Source organism: Rhinopithecus roxellana, chromosome 2, assembly GCF_007565055.1.
Source record: "Rhinopithecus roxellana isolate Shanxi Qingling chromosome 2, ASM756505v1, whole genome shotgun sequence".
Taxonomy (NCBI): Eukaryota; Metazoa; Chordata; class Mammalia; order Primates; family Cercopithecidae; genus Rhinopithecus; species Rhinopithecus roxellana.
The window spans coordinates 136,101,428-136,115,123 of NC_044550.1; the positions used below are offsets into that span (position 1 = coordinate 136,101,428).

Genomic DNA, 13,696 nt, shown 5'->3' on the forward strand with positions numbered 1-13,696 from the left:
AGCCCCTTGTGAGCCCACTTGACCAGGGCCTTGGGCCTGACACACAGAGTTGTGTGGAGTCTCAGTAGAGCAGCTGCTCAGACACACACAGAGACCCAGGGGCTTTACACACTTCAGCCCTGGGATTTCCAACAAAGGTGACTGCAAATCAGGAAGGTGGGAGGTTGGTGCGTGCCTCCAGGAAGGGGCCGAATTCAGCGGGCCGAGCAGCATCAGTCTGTGGGCCCCACTTCCACTGCACCTCACATGACAAGCCCCACTGGCTTGGAATTCCAGCCAGCCGCCAGCAACAGCCTAGCACCTGACTGAGATGGGTCTGAGCCCCTGGGGGAGGGCCAGGCCGCCATCTTTGCTGCTCGGATGATGTCTTTGGAGAGTCCAAACAATCCGAATGAGGAAGGGACCCCACAGCAAGGTGCAGCTGTTTTACCAAAATATGGCCAAGTTGTTTCTTCAAATAAAAACCCAATCCATTATCCTCGCTGGATGAGTCTTCCCAGCACAGGCCTCCAGCCAGCCCCACCCATATTCTATGAACAGAGTTCCGATTTCTCCCTAAGATGGAGTGCTCAGAAAGGGGAAGACGGGCTGCTACCTTAGCTGTTTGGGTGACTCGGCCATTCCAGCCTGTGGCTTTGGAGAGTCCAAGCTGACTGGGACAAAGGTGGTTCCCCAGCATGGAACAGCTGTTTTGTTGAGGCATGGCCTGACTGCTTCTTTAAACGGGACCCCAGTCCATTTTTCTTTGCTGGGCAGGTCCTCCCAGCCAGGGCTTCCTGCCACCCATGCCCATGTTCTGAGGCCACCAGAGTTCTAATTTCTCCCTGGGATGGAGTGCCCAGGAAGGAGAGTGGATCACCATCTTTGCTGTTTGAGCATCTCAGCCAGTGTAGCCTGTGGGCCTTGGAGAGCCCAAGCCAATTGGGGGCGGAACAAATCCCCAACACAGTACAGTCGCTCTACCAAAACATGGCCAGACTCCTTCTTTAATTGGTTGCTCATCCCCTTTCTCCTGATTGGGTGGGACCTCCAAACCGTGGTCTCCAGCCACCTCCTACGGTTGTGTTCAGGCAGTCAACAGGTCAGTAACCCCTGGGATGGAGACCCCAGAGGAATGTTCAGGCTGCCATCCTTGCTGTATTGCAGCCTTAACTGGTGATACTTCCAGGTACTTAAAAAACCAACGTGACTGCTGGGCCTGGTGGCTCATGCCTGTGATCCCAGCGCTTTGAGAGGCTGAGGTGGGTGGATCACGAGGTCAGGAGTTTGAGACCAGCCTGGCCAATATGGTGAAACCCTGTCTCTACTAAAAATACAAAAATTAGCTGAGCGTGGTGATGTGCACCTGTAGTCCCAGCCACTCGGGAGGCTGAGGAAGAAGAATCGCTTGAACCCTGGAGGTGGAGGTTGCAGTGAGCCGAGATTGCACCACTGCACTCCAGCTTGGGCTACAGAGCGAGACTCTGTCTCAAAAAAACAGAAAAACAAAAAAACAAAAAAACTAAGTCTGGAGTGGACCCCCAGCAAACAACAGTAGCCCTACAAAAGAGCAACCAAATTATTAAAAGAAAAACAGACAGACAAACAACAACAAAAACCCCCCACAATAACCCCATCCAAAGGTCAGCAACCTGAAAGATTGAAAACAGATAAGCCCACAAAGATAAGAAGTGGCACAAACATGATGAAAACTCAAAAAGTAAGGGTGCACCCTGTACTCCAAATGACTGCAACACCTCTCCAACAAGGGTTCAGAACTGGGCTGAGGCTGAAATGGCTGAAATGATAGACGTAGGCTTCAGAATGTGAATACAAATGAGCTTTGCTGAGCTAAAGGGGCATATTGTAATCCAATGCAAGTAAGCTAAGAATCATGTTAAAACAATGCAGGAACTGACAGCCAAAATGGCCAGTATACCTAGAAACATAAATGACCTGATAAAGTTGAAAAAACACGCTGTTGGCCGGGCGCGGTGGCTCAAGCCTGTAATCCCAGCACTTTGGGAGGCCGAGGCGGGTGGATCACGAGGTCAGGAGACCAAGACCATCCTGGCTAACATGGTGAAACCCCATCTCTATTAAAAATACAAAAAACTAGCCGGGCGTGGTGGCGGGCGTCTGTAGTCCCAGCTACTCAGAGGCTGAGGCGGGAGAATGGTGTGAACCCAGGAGGCGGAGCTTGCAGTGAGCCGAGATCACGCCACTGCACTCCAGCCTGGGCGACACAGCAAGATTCCGTCTCAAAAAAAAAAAAGAAAAGAAAAGAAAAAAAAGAAAAAACACACTGCAAGACCTTCACAATATAATCACAAGTATTAACAGCAGAATAGACCAAGTGGAGGAAAAACATCACAGAGCTTGGAGACTGTCTTTCTCAAATAAGACAGGCAGACATGAATAGAGAAAATAATGAAAAGGAATGAACGAAATCTCTGAGATGTATGAACATATTTCAGGATATCATCCGGGAGAACTTCCTCAACCTAGCTAGACAGGCCAACATTCAAATTCAGGAGATGCAGAGAACCCCAGTAAGATACTCCATGAAAAGACCACTCCCAAGTCATATAATCATCAGATTCTCCATGGTCAAAATGAAAGAAAAAACGTTAAGGGCAGCCAGAGAGAGTGGTCAGGTCACCTACAAACAGAAGCCCATCAGACTAACAGCAGACCTCTCAGTGGAAACCCTACAAGCCAGAAGAGATTGGGGGCCAATATTCAACATTCTTAAAGAAAAGAAATTCCAACCCAGAATTTCATATCTGGCCAAACTAAGCTTCATAAGAGAAGGAGAAATAAGATTTTTTTTTTTTTTTCAGAAAAGCAAATACTGAGGGAATTTACTACCAGCAGACTTGCCTGACAAGACCTCCTGAAGGAAGCACTAAATATGGAAAGTTACCATTACCAGCCACTACAAAAACATACTGAAGTATACAGACCAGTGACACTATGAAGCAACCACATAAAGAAGTCTACAAAATAACCAGCTAGCATCGTGATGACAGGATCAAAACTACACATAACAATACTAACCTTAAATATGAATGGAATAAGTGCCCCAGTTAAAAGACACAGCATGGCAAGCTGGATAAAGTACCAAGAACCACTGGTATGCTGTCTTCAAAAGACCCATCTCACATGCAAAGACACACATAGGCTCAAAATAAAAGGATGGATGAAAATTTACCAAGCAAATAGATAACAGAAAAAAGCAGAGGTTGCAATCCTAGTTTCTGATAAAACAGACTTTAAAGCAACAAGATCAAAAAGACAAAGAAAGGCATTAAATAAGGGTAAAGGTTTCAATTCAACAAAAAGAGTGAACTATCCTAAATATATACGTACCCAACACAGGAGCACCCTGATTCATAAAGCAAGTTCTTAGCAACCTTCAAGGAGACTTAGACTCCCACATAATAGTAGTGGGGTACTTTAACAACCCACTGATAATATTAGACATCAAGATAGAAAATTAACAAAGATTTCAGGTGTGAACTCAGCCCTAAATTAAGTGGAACTGATGGATACTTACAGAACTCTCCACCCCAAAATAACAGAATATGCATTGTTCTCATCACCACATACAACTTACTCTAAAATTGACCACATAATCAGAAGCAAAACATGCCTCAACAAGTGCAAAAGAACTGAAATCATAACAGGGTCTCAAACCACAGTGCAAGCAAATTAGAACTCAAGAGTAAGAAATTCACTCAAAACCATACAACTACATGGAACTTGAACAACCTGCTCCTTAAGGATTTGGGGTAAATAATGAAATTAAGGCAAACATCAAGAAGTTCTTTTAAACTAATGAGCACAAAGAGACAATGTACCAGAATCTCTGAGATGCAGCTAAAGCAGTGTTAAGAGAAAAACTGGTAGCACTAAATGTCCACATTAAAAAGCTAACAAGATCTCAAGTTATCAACCTAACATTACAACTAAAAGAACTAGAGAAACAAGAGCAAACAAACCCCAAAGCTAGCATGAGACAAAAAATAACCAAGATCTGAGCTGAACAGAAGGTAATAGAGACACAAAAAAACCCCTTCAAAATATCAACAAATCGAGGAGCTATTTTTTGAAAAAATTAATAAAATAGACTTCTAGCTAGACTAATAAAGAAGAGGAAAGATTCAAATAAACACAATCAGAAATAAGAAAAGAGATATTACCACTGATTCCACAGAAATACAGATAACAAACAGAGAATATTATAAACACTTCTACATACATAAACTAGAAAATCTAGAATAAATAAATACATTCTTGGACACATAACCCTTCCAAGACTGAACTAGGAAGACACTGAACCCCTAAATAGGCCAATTATGAGTTCTGAATTTGAGACAGTAATAGAAAACCTACTGACCCAAAAAAGCGCAGGATCCGACAGATTCAAAGCTGAATTCTACCAGAGGTACAAAGAAGAGCTGGTACCATTCTTACTGAAACTATCCCCCAAAAAGTGAAAATGATGGACTCTTCCCTAAGGCATTCTATGAGGCCAGCATTATTCTGATACCAAAACCTGACAGAGATACAACAACAAAAAAAGAAAACTTTAGGCCAATATTCTTGATAAACATTGATGCAAAAATCCTCAACAAAATACTGGCAAACTGAATCCAGCAGCCCATAGAAAGGCTTATCCACCACCACCAAGTAGGTTTCATCCCTGGTTGGCGGAACATACACAAATCGATATATGTGGTTCATCACATAAACACAACTAAGGACAAAAACCACATGATATTTCTCAATAGATGCAGAAGAGGCCTTTGATAAAATTCAACATCCCTTCATGTTAAGAACTCTCGGCCGGGCGCGGTGCTCAAGCCTGTAATCCCAGCACTTTGGGAGGCCGAGACGGGCGGATCACGAGGTCAGGAGATGGAGACCATCCTGGCTAACACGGTGAAACCCCGTCTCTACTAAAAATACAAAAAACTAGCCGGGCGAGGTGGCGGCGCCTGTGGTCCCAGCTCCTCGGGAGGCTGAGGCGGGAGAATGGCGTGAACCTGGGAGGTGGAGCTTGCAGTGAGCCGAGATCCGGCCACTGCACTCCAGTCCGGGCGACAGAGCGAGACTCCGCCTCAAAAAAAAAAAAAAAAAAAAAAAAAGAACTCTCAATAAACTAGGTATTGAAGGAACATACCTCAAAATAGTAAGAGGCACCTATGACAAAACCACAGCCAATATTATACTGAATGGGCAGAATCTGGAAGCATTTGCCTTGAAAATCAGCACAAGACAATGATGCCCACTCTCACCACTTTTATTCAACACAATATTGGAAGTTGTGGCCACAGCAATCAGGCAAGAGAAGGAAATAAAGTATATTCACATAAAAAGAGAGGAAATTAAACTATGTTTTCTGCAGATGACATAATCTTATATCTAGAAAACCCCACTGTATCAGCCCAAAAGCTTCTTAAGCTGACAAGCAACTTCAGCAGTGTCTCAGGATACAAAATCAATGGGGAAAAAAAAAAAAAAAAAAAACAAACTCTAACATTCCTATGTACCAAAAACAAGCCAGTCGAGATCCAAATCAAGAATGAACTCATATTCATAATTGCCAAAAGGAATACAATACCTAGGAATACAGCTAACAAGGGAAGTGAAGGGCCTCTTCAAGAACTAAAAGCCATGGCTCAAATAAATCAGAGATGTCACAAACAAATGGAAATACATTCCATGCCCATACATAGGAAGAATCAATATCATGAAAATGACCACACTACCCAAAGAAATTTATAGATTCAATGCTATTCCCATTAAACTACCATTGACATTCTTCACAGAACTAGAAAGAAACTATTTTAAAATTCATATGGAACCAAAAAATAGTCCAAATAGCCAAGGCAATTCTAAGCAAAAAGAATAAAGCCGGAGGCATCACGCTACCTGACTTGAAACTATACTACAGGGCTACAGTAACCAAAACAGTCTGGTACTGGTACAAGAACAGATAGATAGACTAATGGAACAGAATAGAGAACCCATAAATAAGACTGCACATCTACAGCCACCTGGTCTTCAACAAACCTGACAAAAACAAGCAATGGGAAAAGAATGTCCTATTTAATAAATGGTGTTGGGAGAACTGGCTAGCCATATGCAGAAAATTGAAACTGGATCCCTTTCTTACACCATACACAAAAATCAACTCAAAATGGTTTAAAGACTTAAATGTAAAACCAAAAACTATAAAAACCCTAAAAGAAAACCAAGGCAATATCATTCAAGACATAGGCACGGGCAAAGATTTCATGACAAAGACACAAAAAGCCATTTCAAGAAAAGCAAAAATTTAAAAATGGGATCTAATTAAACTAAAGAGCTTCTGCACAGAAAAAGAAACTGTCAACAGAGTAAATAGATAACCTACAAAATAAAAAAAATTGCAATCTATGCATCTGACAAAGGTCTAATATCCAGCACGTATAAAAAGTTTGAACAAATTTACAAGAAAACAAACATCCCCACTTAAAAGTGGGCAAAGGATATTCACAGACACTTCCCAAAAGAAGACATACATGTGGCCAAACAACATATGAAGAAAAGCTCAACATCACTGATCATTAGAAAAATGCAGGCCAAATGCAGTGGCTCACACCTGTAATCTCAGCACTTTGGGAGGCTGAGGTGGGTCGATCACTTGAGGTGAAGAGTTCAACACCAGCCTGGCCAACATGGTGAAACCCCATTTCTACTAAAAATACAAAAAATTAGTCAGGCATGGTGGTGCTGGTTGTAATCCCAGCTACTCAGAAGGCTAAGGCAGAAGAATCACTTAAACCTGGGCGGTGGAGGTTGCAGTAAACCGAGATCATGCCACTGCACTCCAGCCTTGGCAACAGAGTAAGTCTCTGTCTCAAGAATAAATAAATAAATATAAATCCAAATCAAGACTAAAATGAGATATCATCTCACACGAGTCAGAATGGCTATAACAAAAAAGTCACAAAACAACAGATGCTGGTAAGGTTGTGGGAAAAAAGGAATGCTCTTACACCATTGGTGAGAGTGTAAATTAGTTCAACCATTGTGGAAGACAGTGTGACGATTCCTCAGAGACCTAGAGGAAGAAATACCATTTGACCCAGAAATCTCATAACTGGGTATATACCTAAAGGATTATAAATTTTTTCATTATAAAGGCACATACACGCGTATGCTCATTGCAGCACTATTCATAATAGCAAAGACATGGGATGAATCTAAATGCCCATCAATGACAGGCTAGATAAAGAAAATGTGATATATAAACACCATGAAATTCTATGCATCCATAAAAAGGAACAAGATCATGTCCTTTGCAGTGACATGGATAGATCTAGAGGCCATTATTTTTAGCAAATTAACGAGGAACCAAAAACCAAATACTGCATGTTCTCACTTATAGGTGGGAACTAAGTAAAGAGAACACATGTACACACAGCAGGAACAACACACACTGGGGCCTGAGTATGGAATGTGAGAGGAAGTAGAGGATTAGGAAGAATAGCTAGCACATGCTGGGCTTAATACCTGGGTGACTGGATGATCTGTGCAGCCAACCACCATGGCACACGTTTACCCATGTAACAAACCCACACATCCTGCACATGCACTCCTGGACTTAAGAGTTGGAAATACAGTGAAAAAAATATATTTTTATATATTAAAGGAATATAATTGATGGTATATTAATGAACACATTAATTTGCGGTAAAATTAATTTTGTCAAAGATGCCAAGAAATTTTAATAGCAGAAGTTTCTTCAACAAATGATGCTGAGAAATCAATTGTCAACACGCAAACAAGTAAAGCTGAACCCCTAACTCAAACCACACAAAAGAAAATATTAAAAATTTATTATCTCTTAATTATAAAAGTTAAAGTTATCATATTCACTGGACAAAAATTAGAGTAAATTTTTATAATGTTGGGTTAGGCAAAAAATATCTTAGATATTACACAAAATTACACAAAAGCAAAATCCAGAATAAGAAAAACTTAGGCCAGGATCAATGGCTTATGCCTATAATCCTATCTCTTGGAGAGGCTGAGGTGGGAGAATTACCTGATCCCAGGAGTTCGAGACCAGCCTGGGCAACATAGTGAGACTTCATGTCTGTGAAAAATTAAAGAAAAAAAAAAAAAAAAAAGCTGGGCATTGGGGCACAGGCCTGTAGTCCCAGCTCCTCAGGAGAGGAGATTGAGGCTGCAGTGAGCCACAATTGTGCCACTGCACTTCAGCTTGGGTGCAGAGACCCTGTCTCAAAATGAGAGAAAAATAAAGAATATTACTTCATGAAACAGAAAAACATTTGCTTTTTGAACAGAAGCATAATGAATACAAAAGACAAACTACCTAATGGCAAAACATATTTTAAGTTTTAAATCTGATTTGGGTCTAGGAATAAATATATTCAGAGAACTCTTATGATTTAATAATAATACAATAATTTACCAATGCAACACGAATAAAGCATTTGAATAGACAAATTCTAAGTGGCATGTAAAATGTTTCAATATTACTACTCGTTAGGAAATGCTACTAAAATCACAATAATATCATCACATTCCCCAGAATGGCAACACCAAATGCAGGCCTTCAGAGGCACCCAACTAGAGTGTGTTTCCAGAAGGGTGGATATGCCTGATGCGTTTTTATTTAACTTTCATTGCCCTAAACACAGGGTGATGCACATAATTTTACATCAGTAACGCTTTCTTCGTAAATGAATGAATATCTGGAAGGCCCTGGTTTGTTTCCCCCAAAGTTGGGCTCTTTTTCCACACTGCCAGCCAGAGTCTCATCTGGTCAGAGTGAAATTGCTTGTGATTGTCACTGAAACCGACCAAGAGTTTTTCTTATACTGAGATCCCTGGCTCCTTTCTGGAGAATTCCTCCTCTTGGCCAGGATCCCTGTTCAGAATGCTCATAAATGATTCTTGTCTAGACTGATCATTCTGCCTAATTTACAAATAAGCAATCAGCCTAGAAAACACTTTCATTTTTATTCTTTGAATCTGGATTATAACAACAAAGTAAAATATTGTTAGACAACTGGAATTAGTTTCAGCTGACAAAAAAAGTGTAGTAACTTACACAATGAATGAAAAGCGATAAAAATGGAAAATGTTTAGGAATTATTTGCAGTCTCCAGTATCTCTGTCTCTCCCAGGAGGCCCTGCTGGCTTGGGCCTTGTATAGCAAAACTGATTACACTATCCAGATGCTTTCTTGGCTCTAATTTATAGCACTTTTAAAATTTTATTTTTTTCTCTGCTTCCTTTCTTCCTCTCTTTCATTTTTTAAATTCTTATTTTTTGTTTCTTTTTTTCTCCCTTTCTTTTGTTCTTTCTTTCTTTCTTCATTTAACATGTATATACAAATAAAGGCAAGGTTAAAACATATATGATGTTTTATTTTAATTAAATGACACAATGCCAAAAATTAGGAAGTAAAAAACTGTTCAATAAAGCAAATTAAAATAACCTAGAATTCCACCACGGATAATTTACCTTCCTTAACACACATCAAGTTTTGGTTAGTGTTTGGTACAAATTAGCTATGATTAATAAAATTTTACATGCTGAATTACATTAATACATGCTTTAACACAAATGCATTTTCATTACATGTTTTTCAACCAATAAATGATTACTTATTTAAATTTTTAAAAATGTGTTACAATGAAACACTATTCAGCAATAAAGGAGAAAAAATCTTGTCATTTGAAACAATATGGATAAATTTAGAGGATATTATGCTAAGTGAAATAAGCCAGACAGCAAATGCTGGTTACTGGATGCTTGGTTATTTAGAAAAAAAGAGGCATTTGGAGAGATGTCTGTAAAATAATACATAATTACAGTTGACTAGGAGGAGTAAGTTCAGAAAATTTATTGTACAACATGGTGACATCAGTCACCATGTATAGTATATACTTTATAATAAATGTAGAATATAGACTATTCTGCATAAAAAAATAAGTTTTGCTATGTCATAGAAAATTAATGTAAAATATTTCACATATCACTAAGTCTCCAAGAAATTTCTTTCTTTTGAGATTGAGTTTCACTCTGTCACCCAGGCTGGAGTGCAGTGCTGCCATCTCAGTTCACTGCAACCTCCACCTCCCAGGTTCAAACAATTCTCCAGCCTCAGCCTTCCAAGTAGCTGGGATTATAGGCACCTACCATCGCAACTGGCTAATTTTTGTATTTTTAGTAGAAACGAGGTTTCTCCATGTTGGTCAGGCTGGTCTTGAACTCCTGACCTCAGGTGATCCATCTGCCTCAGCCTCCCAAAGTGCTGGGATTACAGGCGTGAGCCACTGCACCCAGCCTAGAAATTTATTTCTAAGACATATTTTCTTCTAAGAGATTTCAAAATTTGGATGAGTTTCTTCATATGGTAGTTATAATATGCAACCCACCCATATTAACGCTTTACCTATTCTAGCTTATGTTTCATTTAACATACTTTGTTTAGAATCTCATAAAATTTTTCTTTTACAGAGAAAAACAATGCTGAACGACTGAATCCTTTCACATGTTAACAGTAAATGACTCAAGTAATATAAATGTTGCATTGATAAGCTGTATAAACACCCCACTTAAAAACAATAATTTACCACATTAAAAAAAATCCAAACTTTTCATGAGAACCTCGAAAATCCATGTGAAATGACATGGCATGAAGAGAACAGTGAAAAAACTGTAGCCATAACACAAATCAGGAGAAGGGCTGTGAGGTACACACAGCTGAGCATGAACACATAAAGACATAAAAAGAAAAAACTGAAGATAATTAGAATATAAACACCGAAATCTTATTTAAATTCAGAATGAGTCACTTTTAAAGCCTGGGAACAAATGTCCTCTTAACATGCAGAATTAATACCATTTCCTCACCACAGATATTTTCAATCTCTTACTTGGACCTACAAATAAACTCCAGAAAAATATTTGTACCTAATTATGGAGCATCTATTACACACCCTTCACTTTCTTATGTTTGTTCACTGCAATTATGTATCAAAACATCCTCATAACTTATAAAGTGTTCCCAGTACTTACTTGAATTGGCCCAATAAACTCAATTATGTCAATTATAAAAAGTGAAAGGAACAATAACTAAACAGCTTATATCTGGTTCCCCAATTAAACAAAATGTTCTAACTAAATATTACTTAATACACACATTGTGAACATCTTAACTTTATTTTGTGTGCTCTACTAAATTTTATAAAAATCATTCTTACAATTTCTGACCAGCTCACACAATAAATACTTAATGAAGTTAAAACAAAAAACTATGAGAAACAAGTGAATTGTATCACTAGCATGAGTAACAGACAAAACAGATAATTTGCACAAGGAGATTCTCAACAATGATCCATTAGATTTTACAGTAATTAATTAAATACAAAGAAGATAGTATAGATTTGATTCCAGAACATTTTAGGTTTTTATGTTTCTAGTCAGTTATACATATTATTAAAAGAATATTTTTTGTCCCAATGTTGCTATTTTCTTTGGAAAATAGGTACAAATTTCCAAACACAATTGCTTGTTCTATAATTTTTTATACCTAAGGTTTATCTCAGAGCAATACATTTATATATTTATCTCCATGTAAATCAAAACTAAAAGTCTGTATGTGTTTGCCAGAAGAGAAGCCACATGTCCAAAGAAAAATATGGAACATTTAAAAAAATATGTATTCAGGACACAGAAATGTCTAAATTATATTCTGATATAATACTGAATACAACCATAAAATTACTTGTAATCAAAAAATAATTTAATTGTAAATTTAAAAATAAAGTGTATAATTGGATTGTTTGTAATACAAAGGATAAATGCTTGAGGTGATAACTCATTTACACTGATGTGATTACATGTTGTATGTCTGTATCAAAGTAACCCATATATGCCATGAATATATACACATACCATGTACCCACATAAATTTTTAAAAATAAATTTAAACAAGAAAAATAATAAAAATTTAACATGAGAACAATATTCTTCAATTTATTTGCTGTTTAAAGCCACTGGAAAAAGAGATTGCTAGAAATGTCATTAAACTATGTTACTAAAAGTATACTGTTACCATTTTTTACCTATACCCTTGAGTAAGGTGGGATAGGTGAAAGTTGTGGCATAATAACACTTCATTCCAGACACAGTAATTTCAACACATTAGCAATTTTGTTGAATTAAAAAATTAAGTTCACATACAATCTTAAAAGAGAATTTTAAAATTTACTGTATTTTATTATCTAAATGTACAATTGGTAAAACAATTTATTACTAAAATTCAGATTGTTTCTCTCTCACTATAATGCAGAAGAATATTACTTTGAACATGTACCTCATGAATCATGCAATGATATAAGTCAACCACAAAGATGCACACATCATCTCATGCATCTTTCAATGTCCTTACTCGTTCATGTAAAAGTTCATGAATGATGCCCATCTAAAAAGAATCACTCATATCTCTGATGCAACAACTCATCACATGCTTTCATATAAACAATAAGTTGAATCAGTATGAAAAAACTTTAGAGCTGAATTTGCTTTTCAAAAAATCTATAACTTTTTCAAGTAAAAAAGTATAATTTCAATGGAATAACTTCAAAAATCTACTCCTTTTCAACTTATATACAAAGAAATTATCTAACAGTTTTGGCTTTGGAATTTTTTTATACTTAACACTCTGATTTACTGTAATGTTCCAAGTGTTAATGCCTTCTTTCTACTGTAAATATTCTGACATTTAGTCTTAATTTTAGACTGAATATCTTTCCATACTTAATGCATCTACAAAATATCTTCTACTATAAACCCTCTGGTATTTTTTAAGCTACAGTTTTTGAACAAATGCTTTTCCAAATTTATTATATTTGAAAATATTAATTATTATTATTTATTATTATTATATTATTATATTTATTATATTTGAAAAATTTCTTTCCAATATAAATTCTCCAATGTTGAAGAAATTTTGGGCAACTGCCTCAGGGTTTTCTTCTACTATGAAATATGCACAATAAGACCCATGATGCAAGCACAGGTACTACAACCGTCTTACTATTTGTATTGTCTGTCTTCAGAATACTCTTCTTCACCTTTAAGACCTGTATTTTCTAATAGGTCTTTCAACAAATATTACATTTATAATGCTTTTATTAAGTACAGACTTTCTGATATTTAGTAACATGTGAGTAGGCATTAATGGCTTTTCTACATTTTCCATATTTGTACAATTTTTCTCAAGCATAAATGCTATCATGTGCTAAGAGATATGAGCATTGGTTAAAAGTTTTGCCAACACTTTTAATATTCCTAGGGGTTTTTCTTCAGTAGGAATTATATATAGTAAGATGTGACAAGCATTTGAAGGCTTTTCCACACTTTTCATATTTTTACAGCTTCTCACCAATACCATTTCTCTTATGTTTAGAACAGATTGAGTTGTGGTTAAAAGCTTTGTCAAATTTTTCACATATGTAGAGTTTCTCTCCAGTATGAATTATGATCATAAAAGATTGAGGAAGACTTAAAAGCTCCCACATGCTTCACATTTCTAAAATTTGCCTCCAGTATGAGTTCTCTTATGTTGAAGAAGGTTGGAATACTGCTTAAAAGTACTCCCACATTCTTTACATTTGTAGGT

The 13,696-nt window shown here is 37.4% G+C and overlaps 1 protein-coding gene across 1 annotated transcript in view; it reads right to left on the reverse strand.

Moving 5' to 3' along the window:
- Positions 1-13,606: 13,606 nt before the first annotated feature.
- Positions 13,607-13,696, reverse strand: part of LOC115892698 (zinc finger protein 718-like) — a 39,364-nt gene continuing 39,274 nt past the window's right edge. The window contains 1 exon segment of the mRNA XM_030914299.1: positions 13,607-13,695. Coding sequence (XP_030770159.1) covers positions 13,607-13,695 — 89 coding nt within the window.